At 35.5% G+C, this 19257-nt stretch overlaps 1 protein-coding gene across 2 annotated transcripts; it reads left to right on the plus strand.

Annotated features, from left to right (window-relative positions):
- Positions 1-829: 829 nt before the first annotated feature.
- LOC144976828 (regulation of nuclear pre-mRNA domain-containing protein 1B-like) lies at positions 830-18949 on the plus strand (the record flags this gene model as incomplete). 2 transcript variants are annotated; one of them, XM_078921313.1, is given in 7 exon segments in its annotated part: positions 830-959; positions 3406-3521; positions 4403-4540; positions 5087-5175; positions 8141-8267; positions 10268-10443; positions 13852-18949. In XM_078921313.1, coding segments are annotated over 7 exon segments (926 nt in total), but the record flags the coding sequence as incomplete, so codon positions are not given.
- Positions 18950-19257: the final 308 nt, after the last annotated feature.

A 19257-nucleotide genomic window follows, 5' to 3' on the forward strand; every position in this document is an offset into this window, starting at 1 on the left:
AAACGGGACTTTAGCATAGAGAAAAGAGGATTGGTTACTTTTGGCCAAATTTAAACATACTGCACTGCCTTCAATCTTGATGAATTTTGACATAGACTTAGATAAATGAATGATCTAGATGCATTTTCTTGTATTTTTTTGCTATCTCAATTTTGAAAAAAATTACAAAAGTTTTAAAATGACATAATTTTTATCAAATTATATTTTTGGACGCAATGTACCAACATTGATTTCATACAAACTGGTTTGCCAATTGATATAAAAAACAATAAATCTATAAATATTAATTCCTGTGCTTTTAAACCATTGCTAGAAAATCTATCTAAATTCCAATTCAGAAATTAATGGGCAAACTTTTTCAGGTGCTGAATTGGTCAGTCTCCATAAGAAATGAAGTTAGTAGGAAAGTGCACCAGGGTTCGTGGATAACTCATACGGTAGAGTTGTCGCACCAGTAAGGTCGCGTGTTCGAGCCCCAATCGCCGGCGTGAACTTTTTATTGTCTATTGTCTTCTGGCACTTTCCTACTCACTTCATTTCTTGTTGTTCATTGTTATCAACATAAGTGCCTGTTCCACTCACTTTTCATTCTCCATCCCAACCCTCCCAATGATATCTGGCTTTATATCTCACTGAAGCTAATATCCTAGTAATGTTGTCACCAATGAGTTGGATTGATAGGCACGGACAAGTGTACTATTATTATTTTGTATTGCATAGTTAACATTCTGAAATTGACAGATCAATAACACAAAGAGTATTATGAGCACATCAAATTTAGATATTTATCATTTCCTGTGTGTCATTATTGTTATACTTTATGTTTCAGCTAAACCCAGTCGTAGATTGACATTCATTTATTTGGCCAATGATGTCATACAGAACAGCAAGAAAAAAGGGCCAGAATTCACCAAAGATTTTGCTCACATTTTGCCAGATGCATTCGCCCAATCTTCCAAGTTGGTTTTTTTTTTAATTTACCAAAAACCACCATTTTTTTTTCTCATTTGAAACTTGTTATTTTCTTCTTTTCTTTTTGCCCTAAGCACATGCATATACATTGTTATAATGGGAAAAGATTAGAATATGAGTTCAGAAAATATTTTAGAATGATCAGAGATTATTTTTCAATTAACTCACTGAATTTCAATTTTCACATTGGAATCAAGCGTGTTAAGAAACTGCATTCAATATCCACAATACTAGCATTTTAATTTTAATTTAAATTACATTTTATAATTTAGCCTTTGAATTCAATTTTCAGTACCTGGTTATCACTCACGTAATAGTGATTATGATGATAAAACAAAATCGATGCACCTGACCACAAAAGCCATATATTCAGTGAGTTAATTGAAAAATAATTTCTGATCATTCTAAAATATTTTCTGAACTCATATTCTAATCTTTTCCCATTATATGTGCGGCTATGTGGTCTTGTGGTATGCAGAGGTTCCTACCCTTCTGCTTTTCGCGAAATCATTCTGCTTAATTGGTCTACATTCTGCGATTCAGCTTTCAAGGCAAAAATTCTGCTTTTCAATCAAGAAAAATAATTTTAAAATGTTAGCTATGGTTTATTTCGTCATCATCCTCTATGGTCAATCAACACACATTTTGTGTGTCTGACTATTCCCTTCATAGTCTGTGCAGTTGATGTCAGATAATATTATATTTTAGGGAGGGAGTGGGGGGAGTCAATGACCGAAGTATTATTATTATTGTTGGCTCCACAATGTGAGGTCAATGATCTAGTAATATTATATGCCAGCAGGCACATTTGTTTGATTAGGTGTGTGTTTGGAGGGGGGGTCCCTGACAAGGTTAAATCCAATCATTTAATGATTTGCTCTGAGACTGCCAGGGCCTGTGTCCTTATTATTATTTGACCCCCTTTTTAGTCTTTAAACAATTTGCAGTTTTGTAGAAATTTTATATTGTATCATTTGAGGACTTTGGATTGTCTATTATATTATCTGCAGCAAATCATGTCGTAGTTAATCTTAGTAAGTTGACTCTGCTTTTTGGTCTCAAATTCCGCTTTTTATGTACTAGGATTCCTCTTTGGGGCTATTGGGGGTAGGAGCCTCTGGGTATGACACTTGCTTCCGGATCGGAAGGTCCTGGGTTCGAGCCTCGCTCAGTGCATAGTTGAGTCCTTGGAAAATACTCTTTGCTCACATGCTCTCACTGTACTCAGGTGTAAAATGAGCATCTGTCTGTCAACAGCATTGTCTCTGTTGGAAACAATTGCAATATCGCCTAACAGTGGTTATGTTTCGTTCTACATGTTGGTCAGGGACCATTTGTAAAGCGCTTCGAGCACGTATAGTGGATATTGCGCTATATAAAGCTTTTTTTTTTTTAAAGCCTAAAGGGCTCTTGTTTAGTTGCATTATGGTTTCAGGATAGATAAAATCGACTATGACCAAATTAAGGACAGGCGTGGACTGTATCAAATTAGTGTAAAAGACTATATCCTATACCGCAAACTCATTGCATCACTATACAAACTCGAGCTTTTATATAGTGAAATATATCCACGAAATGTGCTCAAAGTGCTTTACAAAGGTTACAAAGGTTCCCTGACCAACAGGGAGAACGAGACATGACATCTGATAGGCGATATTACAATTTTTTCCGACAGAGACAACGCTATTAATGGCCAGGTACTCATTTATCTGAAGGTTCTGGGTTCAACCCTCGCTCTGCGCATAGTTGAGTCCTTGGAAAATGCTCTTTAATCACATTCTCTCACTGTACGTAGGTGTATAATGAGTATCTGCCGTTAACAGCGCTGTCTCTGTCGGAAAATATTGTTATATCGCCTGACAGGCATCATGTCCCGTCCTACATTTTAAATATTGCTGTTGGCCAGGAACCCCTTGTTGCACTCAATAAAAGCTCAACTTTTCTTATTTTATTTTTTTACATCTGAGTACGGTGAAAGAATGTGAGTAAAGAGCCTTTTCCAAGGACTCATCTATGCGCTGAGCTCAAACCCAAGCCATTCCGATCTAAAACCGAGTATCATACCATAAGACCACATCGCACACTTAACATTCTCTAGCCCCAGACGCACTGATCATTGGACTTTAACTTCAGACAGATTGTTGAGTGGTACACTTTTTGAAGGCATACAGATATTTTGTCTCTAGTCAGTGTAATGTATTCTTGATTTCATTTTCTTTCTCAACTTTATAAAGCAAAGTCATCTATGATCTATCTGTACCATTAACATAGGCAGGTACATATCAATGCAGTATTGTTGCTTTATCTTGATTTTTAAGTATCACAAATTTAAAACACTATGATTGTGAATGTGGCTCACACATTTTTATTTTTGTATTATTTCATCTATTTATTTATTTATTGGTTTGGCTTTTTTTTTAACGTTTTACAAAGAGATGCCGATGATAAGATGAAGGCATCTCTGAAAAGGGTTCTGTCCATTTGGAAAGAGAGGGGAGTCTACGACAAATCACTTGTCAAGAAATTAAAAAACTGCATCTCCGAATCAGGTATGCTCTGTTTGAAGTCAAATTTTATTCAGTGTCTTTTGTATTTAAGTTATTATTGTTGTTATTTTTTTATATTTTCTTTTATAGAAGTTGATGTGAATCATAACCTGAGCATGGCTTTCTCAAACCTCTTGGGACAATAAAATAAAGATTTGAGGAAACCTTGCATAAAGAATAATAAGGAAAAAATGTGATACATCTGAATGAGTTTGTGGAAACATTGCTTGAGTGTATCATCGTATTATTGATGCTTTATAAAAATTGAAGTACATCCATCTAGTGGAGACGTTGTCTCTGGACGCTGCTTTTATCATATTAGACAATCAGATATCTTGTTCTTTTGTATAATGATGGATTGCTCATGGAATTTACTGTTCCATGTGCATTGTTTCTAGTTGGTTGCTTCAAAATATTTTTGTTTCATATCTCGATCTACTAATGTTACACCACCTGAGATTTTTTTTAGGGCTCTGTGGAAAATAAAGATTTAGATTTTGGCTTTTTCAGAATATATGAGCCTGGTGTTACTTCCATACAGTCATGATGTATATTCAACATTATTTCATTTTAGTTTTAAAAAATAAAAAAGATCGCACGGTTTTTCTAGATTTACTGTCACCAGGATATGGTTTTTATAGAAGATTGCAATTGCAGTTAGGATAAATGAGGAAACTGTTATAATGTCTTATCCGTTTCAACTGTACGTTTCATGATACAGAATATGTGGACAAACTCAACTAATTCTGAAGGTGTATATTAATAGAAATTGATTAAGATTAATTAAATATGTCCTTTTTTAATATAGAAGAAAGTTTTGATCTGTTGACACACTCCATACCACTCTACAGATGTCATCATGTATCATAAATTTTACTTTTCAGTTCCTTCCTCCTCATCATCATCGAAATCATCATCATCGAAATCATCATCAAAATCATTGAAATCATCATTGAAATCATCATCTCAGCCAGCAAAGTCAGTAGAACCAGTAGCTATTGCCCAAACCAAACCTTCCACAGGTTCGTATTATGTCAACTTGTGTTATTTACTATTCCAAACAGCATTTTGGTGTCTTAACATATTTTCTGTTCATATGAAGATTTGGAGTGAAGCTTTAATATTGTGACGTGGCCAGAATGTTTTATTTTGCATCCATTTTTTTTTCTAATTTTTGTGTAGATTATATCCTCTGTAGATGCCCATTTCCAATTGTGACCCACCATCTTAAAATGGTACTAAGTCAGTGTGTTTTCAAAATTGATTTTATGTTCAAATATATAAAATTGGATTAAGTTTACATATCTCATAGAAGACAATATTCATAGTTTCTGAAAGTGACAGAAACTAAAATTTACATTTGTGGCACTTTTACTTTCAACTTTTTGATATCGGGTTTTGCTTTGATAAAAAATTGTTATAAAGCAATTGGTCGTGTTTTCTTGCTGAAATCTATGTTCAATTCCCACCTATGATTTTAGATAACTTTGGTTATTTGCTCCCTGCTCAAATTCCTGAATAATTTATTTTTGGAAATCAATATTGTTGGTTTTATCTCTCTCCATCAGGGCCCAAGAAAGCAAAGGAATCAAAGCCAGAATATTCCCTGAGACAGGAGGTTGAAGCCACTGGGGTCAAGCTGCCACAGAATGTTGACGTAAATATGACTATCTTGTGTTTCTAAATTAGCTTTTTAAATTTTTGCTTATTATTTAGTCATTTTTCCTCTCTCATTAAAAAAATAATTAGGTATTTTCTGGTTTTTAAAAATGTCTCCCACTATGATAAAAAGTCGTCTGAGTGGATATCTCTCAGTTTTAGGATAATTTATTTGTCGATATTACAGTTGGAAAATGAACTTGTGTCGTCTCTCATACTAGGTATGGCTGAAAAGTCTTGATGCCTACCAAATATTTCTGATTGTATTGAATGCACCAGTATAAGTTATACAGCAAAATGTGTGTAATTTATTCTTCCATTACATCGCCAATTTTTGACTAGCTACATTTTCTTGTTTTTAAATTATATTTGAAAGAAACCCTATCTCAACATATCAGTTGAAGAAATCACGTGCATTGAATTATGCAAGAAAAATAGGCTGTAACTAAAGACAGATGTGCACCATCAAACATTCATGAATCGGTGAAATGTGTTTATCTGACTCATGCATTAAAAAAGGCTAAAGGTTGTTTAAGTGTTTTATCGAACTTATGCCTCTCCACCAACATTAATGACCAGGCTGGAAGTGGTCGTCCAAAAACTGCATCGAGTGAGGCAAATCAGGAGCAAATTGAATAACTTATCTAAGCCAATGGTCGGATAAAACAATCATACATTTCGTAGGGGCTTGGGATTTAAAAGGAAAGAGTCATAAACATTGTTGAAGAAATCTTGGGTTACAGAAAGTAAGTTATGTGCCCGTTGGGTACCGAGAGTATTCTCACATGATATGGAAGATGTCCGGTCTTGCATATATTATCTCCCTTGCAAAAATCGAACAGAAAGATGAGCGTTTCTTGGAAAATGCGTAACGGGATATTTAAATCTGGGTAAATTTTTTGATAAAAATATATTCAGAGATGTCACTACCATCTTAAAAACTTTGGTCTTATTAGGTCTTGGATTGACACTGAAATCGCTAAAATGCTTGTCACTTCTATTATTCTTAGTTGACTTGACTATTGTAATGCGCTGCTCATTGTTTGTCCCAATTACATTATTGAAAGATTACAGAATGTTCAGAACAGAGCAGCAAGATTGGTGATATTATCAAAGCGTGATGATCCCATCTTCCCTGTTAGGGAAATTCTGCATCGGCTGCTGGTGAAATAGCGCATTGAGTTAAAGATTTTCACACTATAGAAACTGAGATAAATTCTGGCTCCATTGGCCTAACGGCACTGAAGGACTAATGTTTTTATTTTCCTTTCATTGTCTGACACCATCTTATTTAAATGGACTTCTGTCTTATTATAGGCCTGGTTGATCCTTTGAATCTTATGACAGAGATATCCTCTAAGTCTTTGTTTCACAACAAATCCTTTAGAGTAACAGCGTAACAGCCCTAGGTTGTGGAATTTCCTTTCGTACAGTACCAAAAACAGTGAAAATTTAAATATGTTTAAAAAGAAATTGAAAACTGAATTATTTAGAAGAGCTTATTTTGACAATTAATGTGCATTAAATGTTTTAAATTATGGTAGATGGTAAAGTATTGTGTATGTAATGAGTTTCCGTATGTGTAAGCGGAGAAGTTCCGTACATGGGTTTGAGTGTATGGGTATATGTGTATACGTGTGTTAGTGTAATATGATAGTTTATATAGTCTGCGTGATTGTTTAGCGCCATGGAGCACTTGTCAGTGGCTTAATGAGCGCTGTATAAGTATATTATGTTACTATTATATGGAGTTGTAGGTGTATCACTTTGACTCAGAAATGAAACAGCAGTCAAAAGATCGCCCGGTCCAAAGAAATTCCAGATCGCCACTCTTGCCACAAAACATCTAATGACAGTGTTCTGAGGCTGTGAGCATATTATTCATTTGGAGTTCTTAGACAATGGAACAACAATTTGAGATCGACCACATTAGATGGCTTTATTGCCACATGATAATGCCCAAATGAACGCAAAACCATGTGATCACATTGAAAGGGGAGTGTTAATAAAGTCATAGAGCACCTCAATAGAGTTCTTCTTAAGCTCCGAGTGACTTTTTCCCACTCCTAAGACTTAAGAGACATCTCAAGCGAATGATTTTTGGCAGTGATGGCGAGGGGCAGGTGGAAGTGACTCACTGGTGTCAGCGCATGTCACGCGAATTCTTCTTCAATGTTGTGGAGCAAGTGATACGTCATTGGCGACTTAGTGCGTATAGGAATGGCGACTATGTCGAAATTTATAATAATAAACGGAAAGCGAATGAACTAAGCTTTGTTTTGATACGTTTGGCAATTTCGTATCTTTTAGACAAAGGCGGTCTCACTGGGTGAGGTCTTCTAACCTCTCATGGTGGGCAGGTGGTCATTTGCTGTGTCTTCTAACCACCACATATCTTTTTTTCTGTGTTGCGTCATGTCTTTGTTTTGGAATGGGATTACTCTTTTTTGTCCAGGCCATTTCTGGAGTCCTTGGCTGAGAGGAAAACAGTCAAATGCATAGTGTGTTTTGGGAGGTGATGTTTTTTCCTTGTAAATTATCTCTCTGTTATGTTATTGTTTTGAACATACCTTGTAAATGTTTGAGTGTTTTGCTTTTAGTGGGATCTTGTGCTGGTGTCTGGATGAGTCTTTTAAGTGATTTCAAACTAAGTACATTGATGGTATGCTCTTGGAATCTACATTTGTTCTCTATTTCAACTATTTCTCCTTTGTCTTTCTTTTTCTTGGATGTTTTGATTGTAATTCTAGAATTTTTTGACTATCCCATTTTCTTCCTTTTTACTGGCGCTGATATGACCTAGATGTATTTCAAGCGCTGTAAAACCCTTTTTTAAAAAAAGGGGGGGGGGGGCATCAATACTTATTAGTCTATATTGTACATTAGTTACAGTTTCCACTTATTTTCCTAATATGAAGATTTTTTAAAAATTCGATTATTCATTTATTTCTTTATTGAAATAGGCAGAGGATCTAGTCCAGAGACTGTCAGACCTTGAGAATTCAGCATCCTGTGATGCGTCTGTCAGAGAAAAGATTGCTGCCTTTCCCCCAGAGGTTTCCGACATCAGTCATCTAGATCGCATCCAAGGTAACATTGTTCTCCCCCCCCCCCCCCCCCTTTCCCAACCACCCTTATTTAGGAGGTCGGTTTAGTTGATGAAATAGTGATTGTCACGTTACTGTAGAATGAGCTTAAATAAATCTCAATGGGATATTAGCTTTAGGCGACCATGTTATTTTTCAAAGCTGTTGCTATGCTATCTTGTGATGACAACGCCTCTCAGTCGTCATATGAATACTATTCACCATGGTTATATAAACCCATGGCAGGCCACAAACGTGACTTGCTATCCTTCACATAATGCAGGGTTGATTGTGTGAAGTACTTCGGGGCCGGAAGATAGCAAGGCATAGTGCAGGCTACTGTACTGTGTAAGTCCATGAACGGGTGACCAAATCATAGTACAGAGAAGGCAAATCTGTTACTATGTCCCAATAAAAGTATAACACAGAGAAGGCCGAAACTGTGTTATACAGGCCGGTACATAATAAAACATATTTAACAAACACTGTGTTGTAAAATATCAAAAGCTGGTCGGCCGGTGACGAATTAAAAAGCATCATAATATGTTGTAATATCACATCTCAATAAAAGAGTGTGATAGTAAAAAGGTTCCCGTTAACAATTGAGTCGGTCAAGTCTCTATCCAGATCCAAAAGGAAATTGCTAAGTCCTGTATGTAAAACAAATTTGAGAGGCATGGTTGTTCTCAATACTTGTTGGGTCGTGATCGGTATATAGTGAAATAGTGTCCATGCTACATATATTCACGAAAAATCAAAGCAACGCTGTGTCAAGATTACAGAGGAGCAAACCAAAGACGACAACAAGTTAAGATTTGTTTGTGTGTATTGTATTGTCTTTATATGTTACTGAATAGGTACATTTTGGTTGTCAAACCTTTCATCTTTTTTGGCATTTTCTTTATCTTTTAAAATAAAGTTATAAGTTAATTTAATCAGCAGACTTGTTTGATAATTTAAAGCTATACTTTTGTGGGGACCTTTTGTAAAATCATTAGCCCGATTGCAATTAAAAATATCTTTATATTATTTTAATGTCATAAAACCAGTGACAGTGGTAAATAATTGTCTTTGAATCTGAATGTATAGGTGAGATGTCATTTTAAAGCACTTTCATTTTTTCTTGTGAGTTTGTTTGAACTTAAAATGAAAAATGTGACTTTTTCATTTATGGAAACTGAAGATTTAAATTGAAGCATAAAACATTTCAAAGCCCCTTTTCTAGATTTCAAATAAAGTATCTGTAACAAAATATTATCTCTCTATAATTATAATTTACTACTACTACTACTACGACTACTACTATTACTACGACTACTACTACTACTACTACTACTACTACTACTACTACTACTACTACTATTACTACTACTACTACTACTAATATACCACTACTGTGCGACAATGTGGTCTTGTGGTATGGCACTCGTTTTCGGATCGGACGGTCCTGAGATCTAGCCTCGCTTGGCGCACAGTTTAATCTTTGGAAAAAGCTCTTTACTCACATTCTCTCCCCATAATGATGTGTAAAATTAGTACTTGGTCAATACTGGCGTCATCTCTCATTCTACATGTTGTGTGTTGCTGTAGGTCAGGGACCCTTTGTAAAGCACCTTGAGCATGATTTGTGGATATTGCGCTATATGAAAGCTCACATTTTTTTTTTTACCACTATTACTACTGCTACTGCTATCACCACAGACTATTTCTACCGCTACTACTACTACTACTACTAATACTGCTGCTACTACTACTACTACTACTACTACTACTACTACTACTACTACTACTACTACTACTACTACTACTTCAACAACTACAAGTATTGTTATTATTATTATTGTTATATTATTATCATTATTATTATTATTATTATTATTATTATTATTATTATTATTATTATTATTATTATTATTATTACAACTATTTTTATTATTATTATTGTTATTATTATTATTATTATTATTATTATTATTATTATTATTATTATTATTAATTCTCCAGACCGAGAATCTTTAGACCGCCTGAGTGATAAAGTAGATGAGGCAGCTCTTCTCCTTAATGAGTACAACAAACGTCTGGTAGCAGAATTGGAGGAGAGGAAAAAAGTGGCCAGGATGCTCCGCTCATTTATCCTTGCCCAGCAAACACAAACGTCGTCCACAGAGCAAAATTTGCAGGTAATAACTCACCCACATCAAAGCTTTTTTAATCCAGTTGTACAGTTTGACCAAGCTCTGAATACATATTTAAAATTTTTGGCAAGCACACTCATCCTTCCAATATCGATTGATAACAATTTTATTGATCACTATATGGAGAATGAGTTTTCTAGCCAAAATTTAATATATGTGATTTTTCTAGAGTACAGCATGTTACGCCCTTGCGATATGGTGAATTCAACACTGGCTATTCAGTAGATAGATCCGGGCTGCAGATTCTCTACCACACTAATGGATATTAATAGTCACGAAATCACCCAGCTGCTCAGATCTGTCTCAATGCAACATTCAATCAGATGCTCTGCAGTCTCTGTGCCATTTCCTCAATGACATGAGTGCCAGTTGGTGAGGTCACTAGGACTTACTACAGAAAAAAGAGAGGAGTAGAAGTGACATCATCAAAAGTGGCTATTGAGAGAGAGGTTGAGTGCTGCTATTTTCCTTGATGTGCAACTAGGAATGCTCGGCAATTTCGTCTCTGTTTTACAACTTTGATTTGAGCTACATTAACCTTGATGTTTTTACGTAAAAATAGAGAAGAAAAAGGGTTAGGTTTTCGATAAGAAACATTTTATTGTACTTTTAATTGTACATTTTAGGCTCAGCTCCATCATCATTATTATTATTATTACCATCATTATTATCATTATTATCCTTGATAGATTGATGGATTGATGGCCGGATAGATAGATGGATTGATGACTGGATTGATCAACCATGAAGTTCACACACTTTCAACATATCCGCTCTGCAATTTATTTGATGATATTTATTTTTTAAAACATTTTTTTGATATATAATTTTTCAACATTTCCTTTCTTTTTTTCGCTTTTTTAAAATGCCATTTGTGATCATGAAGCGTCTTTTCCCGAAATGCCCATTGTTTATTGTTTCTTTTTCAAGTATTATTACAATTCCATGCTTCAGGCAGCCCCATCTCACCAATCCATCTCTCAATTTATCTGATCATTTTTTACCCATCACACAAACAAGATGCAGTGATTGGCCAATGAAAAGCGGCTGCTGTCCTTTCTGCTCCTCCTTTTTCTGTGGGCCTTACTGACGAAGGCTTGCTGCCATTGTACCTTATTCTGTTGGCTACCTCCAGTGTTTCCTCTTGCTAGCACAGTAGCTCGACAGCTTCTCTCCCAGTTTTGAGAAGATATCATTGCCCCCCCCCCCTTACTACTACTACTACTACTACTACTACTACTACTACTACTACTACTACTACTACTAATACTACTACTACTACTACTACTACTACTACTACTACTACTACTACTACTACTACTACTACTACTACTACTACTACTACTACCACTACTACTACTACTACTACTACCAGTGCTACTTCTACCACCATCACCTCCACCACATCAACATCATACTTTTTTTTACTACAAATGTCACCACCAATACCACTATTACCACCACCACATCAACATCATTACCAGCATAACTACTACAACCACTACCACCACATCGTTATCACTACAACTACTGTTGTAATCACCACCACCACATCATCATCATTAGCAATACTTCTACAATCACACCGCCACTGCTACTGCAACCACCACAAGTAGGTTGTGGAGCTTTATTTTGTTTGAAATAAAGGGACTTTGGTATGCTATTTGGGATTTTGTTTACATATTATATAGTCTAATTAGTTATATATTACAGGGATGTAAATCTTTCAGAATTATTAGGATTTCCTATTTTTCAGACATTTTCTAGCTTCCCCAAACAATTTAAATATTTCTTAATACCTCACTACCAACAACTCTTGTGATAAGAGATACTGCTGTACATATAGAGAATTTGTAGTGAATATCCATTTTCAATGTACTGAAACACTTAATTTACACTACTGTTGTGTCAGTTATGATTATACGTGTATTTAACCATTCAACTTATTTCCACGACAGCTTCCGAATTTTAATTCGGAAGTACTAAGGATTGATAGCGTTCGAATTTCCGAATTTTCCTAATTTTAATTCGGAACTAGATTCACATCTGTTGTGTAAACAAGGAGGGTTATTTTTAGTTTACCGGAAGCAAAACATGGGCTGCAGAATCGAAAGTAGAAGATGGTGGATATATATCGAGTATTCATGACTGAGTTCTGAGTTGTTGTTACACTTTCTTCCTAAGGCTCAATTGGAATGTATTTCTGTTTCTGTAAGTAATTCCTGTGTGTTGCAATTCATTTCAGTCATAATGAGTCTGAAGATACATTTCCCTTAGCCTTGGTCTTTATGAGAAATTTCTATGGGGTCTCATTTCTGGTTGAGACTGCCACGAACGTTTGACTGTGGTGGGGGAAAAAATCAAATTTGTTTGTTCTCATTGAAAGCTACACCAATAAAGTAAAGGGCTTTTAACACGATTCTAAACCTAATGTAGTATTTTAATTGTAATGTACTTCTTATTGCCTTTGTTATTAGCAGAAGGGTTTGGGGCCTGAGAAAATGATAAATATCGGGAGGTGACCATCTTTCCAATCTCAAAATTGGCCTTAGTAATGGCTGTTGACTGTTGAAATTTGAGTACGAGTTTTTATTATTGTCAGATTCATTTAGTCATTGGGGGTAATATTTTGACCTGAATATAATTTTGATATAAAAGTTTAGGTGTTGGATTACGTGCAGTGAAAATAAGTTAAGAATTCCAAAATTCTGATTTTTTTCAGTATCCCAAACTAATTTAACCCTGTTTAATCCGGATAATACTAAATGGGCACTGCTTTAAGCATGAACAACACCAAATAATGGTATTTCCTTCTGACAAAAAGGAGACATAAATCATTAAAATCCATCCATAAACAAAATAATTTAGATTTTATTCTGAGACTTATCACTCAAAAGTCCTAAAAATGTTGTCACAATCACAAGGCCATTTATCACCTCATTCCTGGTGTGTCACTTGGAGTTTAGACTATTGAAATGAGCTCGCAGAATTTCAGAATTTTTTTCAACTTTGCATTTACATCCCTGATATTAGAACTGATGGTAAAATCTTGTTTTGACTTCATCATCACAGAGATGAATGAAGTAAAACTATAGGTTATGTAAACACAATGCCAAGTACCATCCCAATTCCCTTTTCTTGTGTGTGGAAATTCCTCTTTCGGCATTGAAATTCCTCCAAGTGGTGTCTAAAATTCTAATGAACCAAATTTTAAGTTGGTGTCTCTGCATTATGCGTCCTAAAAGGGCTTTCCCGCCCAAGACAAGGGTCATTCGAGTATTCATAAGATGAAATGGTTGTTGCTGAGTTTTATAAGTGATGCATGTATTAATTTTATTTATTTATTTTTTTTTTTTTTTCATCCACCCTTAAACCCCACCTTCCAACATTCAGGAATCCAAAGACAGACTTAACAAAGTGACCAGTGTCCGGCAAGAACTCATGTCCCACATTCAAAAATTACCTGATCTAACCCTTCTACCAGATGTGACTGGTGGGTTAGCCCCCCTTCCATCTGCAGGAGATCTCTTCTCCTTCCACTAGTCTGGAATCTTCAAAAAAAAATTTAATTGAAAAAAAACAACAAGATTTTGTCTTTTGACTTAAATCAATGTTTATTCAATCTAGATTTATGAAACTCATTTTCCCTATCATATTTAGCTTAATCAACAAGCATCATACACAGAATCTGCAGCAAATTTAAAAGAAAGACAGAGTTGGTTTCAGCTGTTGGTGTATCAAAACGTTTTTTTTTTTTTTTTAAATTCAAACGTTTCTCTTGTTTTAATTTTTATAACTTTAAAGGTCATATTAGGACATAAGGAGAATCGAGAATGATCAATCAAAGAAAAATGTTATTGTTTTGTCAAAACTCCTCTGTTACGAGACTTAGTAATGTTAAATATTAGTTAACATTTTGAAATTGTGGTTTCAAGCATTCACTCATTGACCATCTCATTTGAAAATAAACCTGTGGTGTCCTCAATGTAATACTTTTACCACAGGACCAGACCATTTGTGTTCATTGTTGTACTTCTAAAATTTAAAACAACTCTTCGAAATGTCCATTTAGGTGGCAAGGAAGAATCAAGTTTCCATTCAATTGTTTCACTCTAACTGTCATTCTTTTGAAGCAAGTTGACAATACCTACCAAATTTGACTGTAGTTGATAGATAGAATTTATTGTTATACAGTTTTTGACTTATTGGATTTTCGAACCGAGGGATGAGCCCAACCTTGTGTCAAAAACTCTATTATAACACCCCGTTTGTAAAATTCCCTATAAAACTGTCGTCAGTAAATATCAGAAGTTGATTTTAGTTTAATTTACAGTGTCATATTAAAAAAGAAAAGACATCACATTGTTGCATGTCACTCCCCTTTGTTTTTATTATTTAAGTGACGTAACAGTTATGGTGACCCAACTCAACACAAGTTCAGTTCTGTGTAGAGCATGGAAACTTATTTAAAAGGTGAAGGTCATTATTTTTTAAATAATTGACTGCTTACCTTGACTGTCGATTAAAATTTTAAAGCCAATAATACTATTAAGTCACAAGCGGTCTTTGATGCATATTTACCTCGAGCGATTTATTCCTATTTGAGATCTCAAAAGGGGTGTTATAATAAGAGGTTTATTACTACAATGGAATCGAGAACCTTTCATATTTTATCACTATCACTAAATATATAAAGAGGCAAAATATATATATGGAAGCAGGCTCTATCTAAGATTCTGAATCTGAAAACTTGTGAATGATAATGTGCAGACAAAACAGAACAAAGATATGAGTAAAATATCTCGGAAAACCATCACAAAGAATGGAGGAAGTTAGAATTTAAGAGATGTTATTATTTTTGAAGTTTTCTTTCTTCCATTAAAATTTAACGATATGTATTGAAATGTAAGCTCCATTTTATTAAACGAAGACAGATATTGTGGACGTTTTGAGTTTCCCCTTTATCAACAAAACACGATGAATGAAACGCTAAGGACGAATAAGAGATGTGTGAATGGCATGTTTTCACAGAAGACTGCTGCCTCGCTCGGTTGGGAGCGTGATGTTCGTCAGGTCACACCGAACCGTCAGCCAGTTACTAGGCGAAATAAATTTAACAAATGTGACAAAACCAAAATTGGGACATGGAATGTCAGGACCTGTGCCCAAAAAGGAAAACTAAACAACATTCTAAAAGAAATGAAACGGCTCCAAATAAATATTCTTGGCCTGGCAGAGATGAGATGGAAAGAGCAGGGAACCATGTCAAAACAAGAAAACAACACGACATATAAGATCATATGGAGTGGTGGAACCTCTTTCCAAAAAGGAGTAGGGATGATCTTAGACCAACAATCAACCAAATTTTACAAAGGGCACGTAGCAATCTCAGACAGTTAAGCTAAGAGGACCTGTAGTTGACACCAATATTATTCAAGTTTATGCACCAACAGAAGAGGCGACAGATGCAGATATGACAGAGTTTTACCATTCACTAGACAAAGCAAAACGAATGTGTAAATCACAAGAAGTCCTTATGGTAATGGGGGACCTAAATGCTAAGATTGGCAGAGGCAGAGATGGTGACATAATCGGACCACATGGACTCGGAGACAGAAATGAACGAGGAAACATCTGGGCAGATTGGTGTAGAACAAATAAATTAATGATTTTTAAACACCTGGTTTCAACAACACCCAAGAAGAACCTGGACATGGCAATCACCAGGGGACAGAGCAAGGAACCAGATAGACTTTATAGCAGTATCATCAAGATTCAGAAATGGCATATTAAATTGCAAAACCTATCCAGGCGCCGATGTAGACAGTGACCATGTCCCAGTTGTTTGTACAGTAAGGATAAAGTTTAAAGCTATTCAGAGAACAGCTGGTAGAATAAAGAGGGATTACAGGTTATGCAAAGACAATGGCATACAAACAAAAATGAGAGAAGAATTTGAAAATGCACTCATGATACAAAGCCAAAGTGAACCTGATAACGAAAAATGTGAAAAACAATTTGATATATTCCAAAAGTGTGTCAAAGCAACTGCAGAAAAGCATTTACCAATAGCTCAAATAAACAGCAAAAAGGAATGGATGACAAATGAAATTCTAAACCTATTTGAAGAAAGACGAAAATGCAACAGAGGGTCTGCAGAATACCAAACATTGAACAACCACATTAAATCCAAATGCATCGAGGCACACGAGAACTATCTAGACTGGAAATGCTGCGAAATCGAAAGAGAATACAAACCCAACCCCCAACAAGCTCACCAAAGAATAAAAGAACTATCAGGGAAAAGGAAAAGCAAAGCAGCAGGAAGTTGTATCCAAAACAAACAAGGGGAACTGCTATTTGAAGAACAACATATAGAAAGCCGATGGGTAGAATACATAGGCGAACTGTACAATGATCCAAATAGAAATGAACCACCACTGAAATTCAAAGAACCATTAAGCGGACCAAACATCACCAAAAGTGAAATTGAACATGCCATGGAACGAATGAGGGATGGTAAAGCAACAGGCCCTGATGAAATATCTGTAGAGGTATTAAAAAGCCTAGGAGATCTAGCAATTGATGAACTTCACATATTATTCAACAATATATACGATACTGGGAAAATTCCAGAAGATCTCTGTAACTCTATTTTCATAGCAATACCAAAGAAAGCAGGTGCAGTCAGATGTGAAAATTTTAGAACTATAAGTTTAATAAGCCACATCAACAAAATACTGTTGCGTATAATTATCAACAGGCTAAGGAATAAGATTAACCCCGAAATCGCAGAAGAACAATATGGATTCCAACCTGACAGAGGGACAAGGAACGCAATATACTTCCTCCGTGTTTTAAGTGAAAGAGCTATACAGGTTCAGACCCCACTATACCTCTGTTTTGTCGACTACAAAAAAGCTTTTGATAGAGTACGCCACGAAGAAATACTAAAACAACTGCACTCCATTGGCGCTGATGAGAAAGACCTCAGACTCCTGCAAACATTATACTACACCCAGCAGGCATCTATCAAAATCGGAAACTCTACAGGAAATTCCATTCCTATTAAGAGAGGAGTCCGTCAAGGGTGTGTTGCCTCACCAGATCTGTTTAATCTATACCAAGAAACAATCATGGGGGGCATAAATAATATGGAGGGAATAAAAGTAGGAGGTCACAACATAAATAATATAAGATACGCAGACGATACGGTACTCATTGCAACATCAGAAATCCAACTTCAAAAGATTGTTGACAAAGTGGTAGTAGATAGTGAAGCCAAGGGAATGGAAGTGAATATCACCAAAACGGAATGCATGGTAATACAGAAAAACCCCGAAAACAACAACACCTGCAATATAACGATTCACGGCGAGCAACTTACCAACGTAGAAAGTTTTAAATACCTAGGTTCAATTGTGACAACAGATGGAAGATGTAACCGAGACATACGAGCAAGAATAACTCAAGCCAAACAGGCCTTCATGGACCTGGGAAACATTTTGAAAAACAAACAGATGTCGTTCGGGATTAGATTCCGAGTCTTGAAGTGCTACGTGTGGCCAATCTTGTTATACGGATGCGAAAGCTGGACTACAAATGCAGAAACACAAAAGAACATTGAAGCTTTTGAAATGTGGTGCTTGAGAAGGATGCAGAGAATATCGTATACTGCACACAAAACGAACGAGGAAGTGCTAAAACAAACATACCAACAAAGGAAACTAATGCCCTTAATAGTGGATCGACAACTATCCTTTTTCGGACACATAGTAAGGAAAGATAAAAATGAATACCTGGCAAGTTGTGGAAAAATACCTGGTAAACGCGCCCGGGGGGAGACAAAGAAAAACACTCATAGACCAACTGAAGGGCTTCACCAACCTAACAATCCAAGAGCTGTTTGAAAAAGCAAGAGACAGGGAGGAATGGAGAGAGATAATTCATGCAGTATCCGAAGCCTGGACCAGGCATGGAACCTAGAAGAAGAAGAATGGCATAGTTAAGGTGAAGAAATAAAAACATTGATGGGACAGGAAATTGAATGCTCCTTTGTAAGGAAGTACGGATGTAATATGACAATAAATAATCATAAAATATGTGCAAGTCATGAAGATGTAAAAAGGGGGATTTGTCATGCAGTATAGAATGTAAAATAGAATAAAATGTAGACTATATAGTCTACCAGAAACGTCCACAGTATCTGTCTTCGTTTAATAAATTGGAGCTTGCATTAGAATATTTATCGTTATTTTTTCCTTCGAGCTTCAAGGAACAACATATTCATTTCTACCACTACACCATTCACACCTTTTCAATTTTTTTGTATTTAATTGCGAGGAGGGGAGTAAAATCTACTAGACATTTATAGTATGGACTGAATGTGGTTTATTTTTATATTCTCATTTTTGCTTAAGTATGTACTGTTTGAATGGTGATTGTTTAATTCTATTGTTGTTTGAATAAATTGAAATATATAAATTTGCAATCACTTTGTTAGTCTTCATTATTTGTTATCACTTTTTGCTAAAACGAAAATGAAAAGGTGCTCGAAACACTATCTCTAAATTACTTTTTATTTTTTTATGTTTTTCATAGATCGTTTATAGAGCACTCCCTTCACAAAGGGACTACGTAATAATAGACTCCTAAAGCGCACAGATGAGGCCCTTGGCGCTTTAAATTACATCAACACAAAAACAAAATAGAAAGTACATGACTTCAAAAAAGAATTGTTTGCAATGATTTCTTGAAAATAGACAATGATTTGGATTCTCGGACCAAAATGAGAAAGGG

The sequence above is a fragment of the Berghia stephanieae genome, chromosome 7 (genome assembly GCF_034508935.2).
Source record: "Berghia stephanieae isolate SIO BIC M18660-M18661 chromosome 7, UCSD_Bste_1.3, whole genome shotgun sequence".
Classification (NCBI taxonomy): domain Eukaryota; kingdom Metazoa; phylum Mollusca; class Gastropoda; order Nudibranchia; family Aeolidiidae; genus Berghia; species Berghia stephanieae.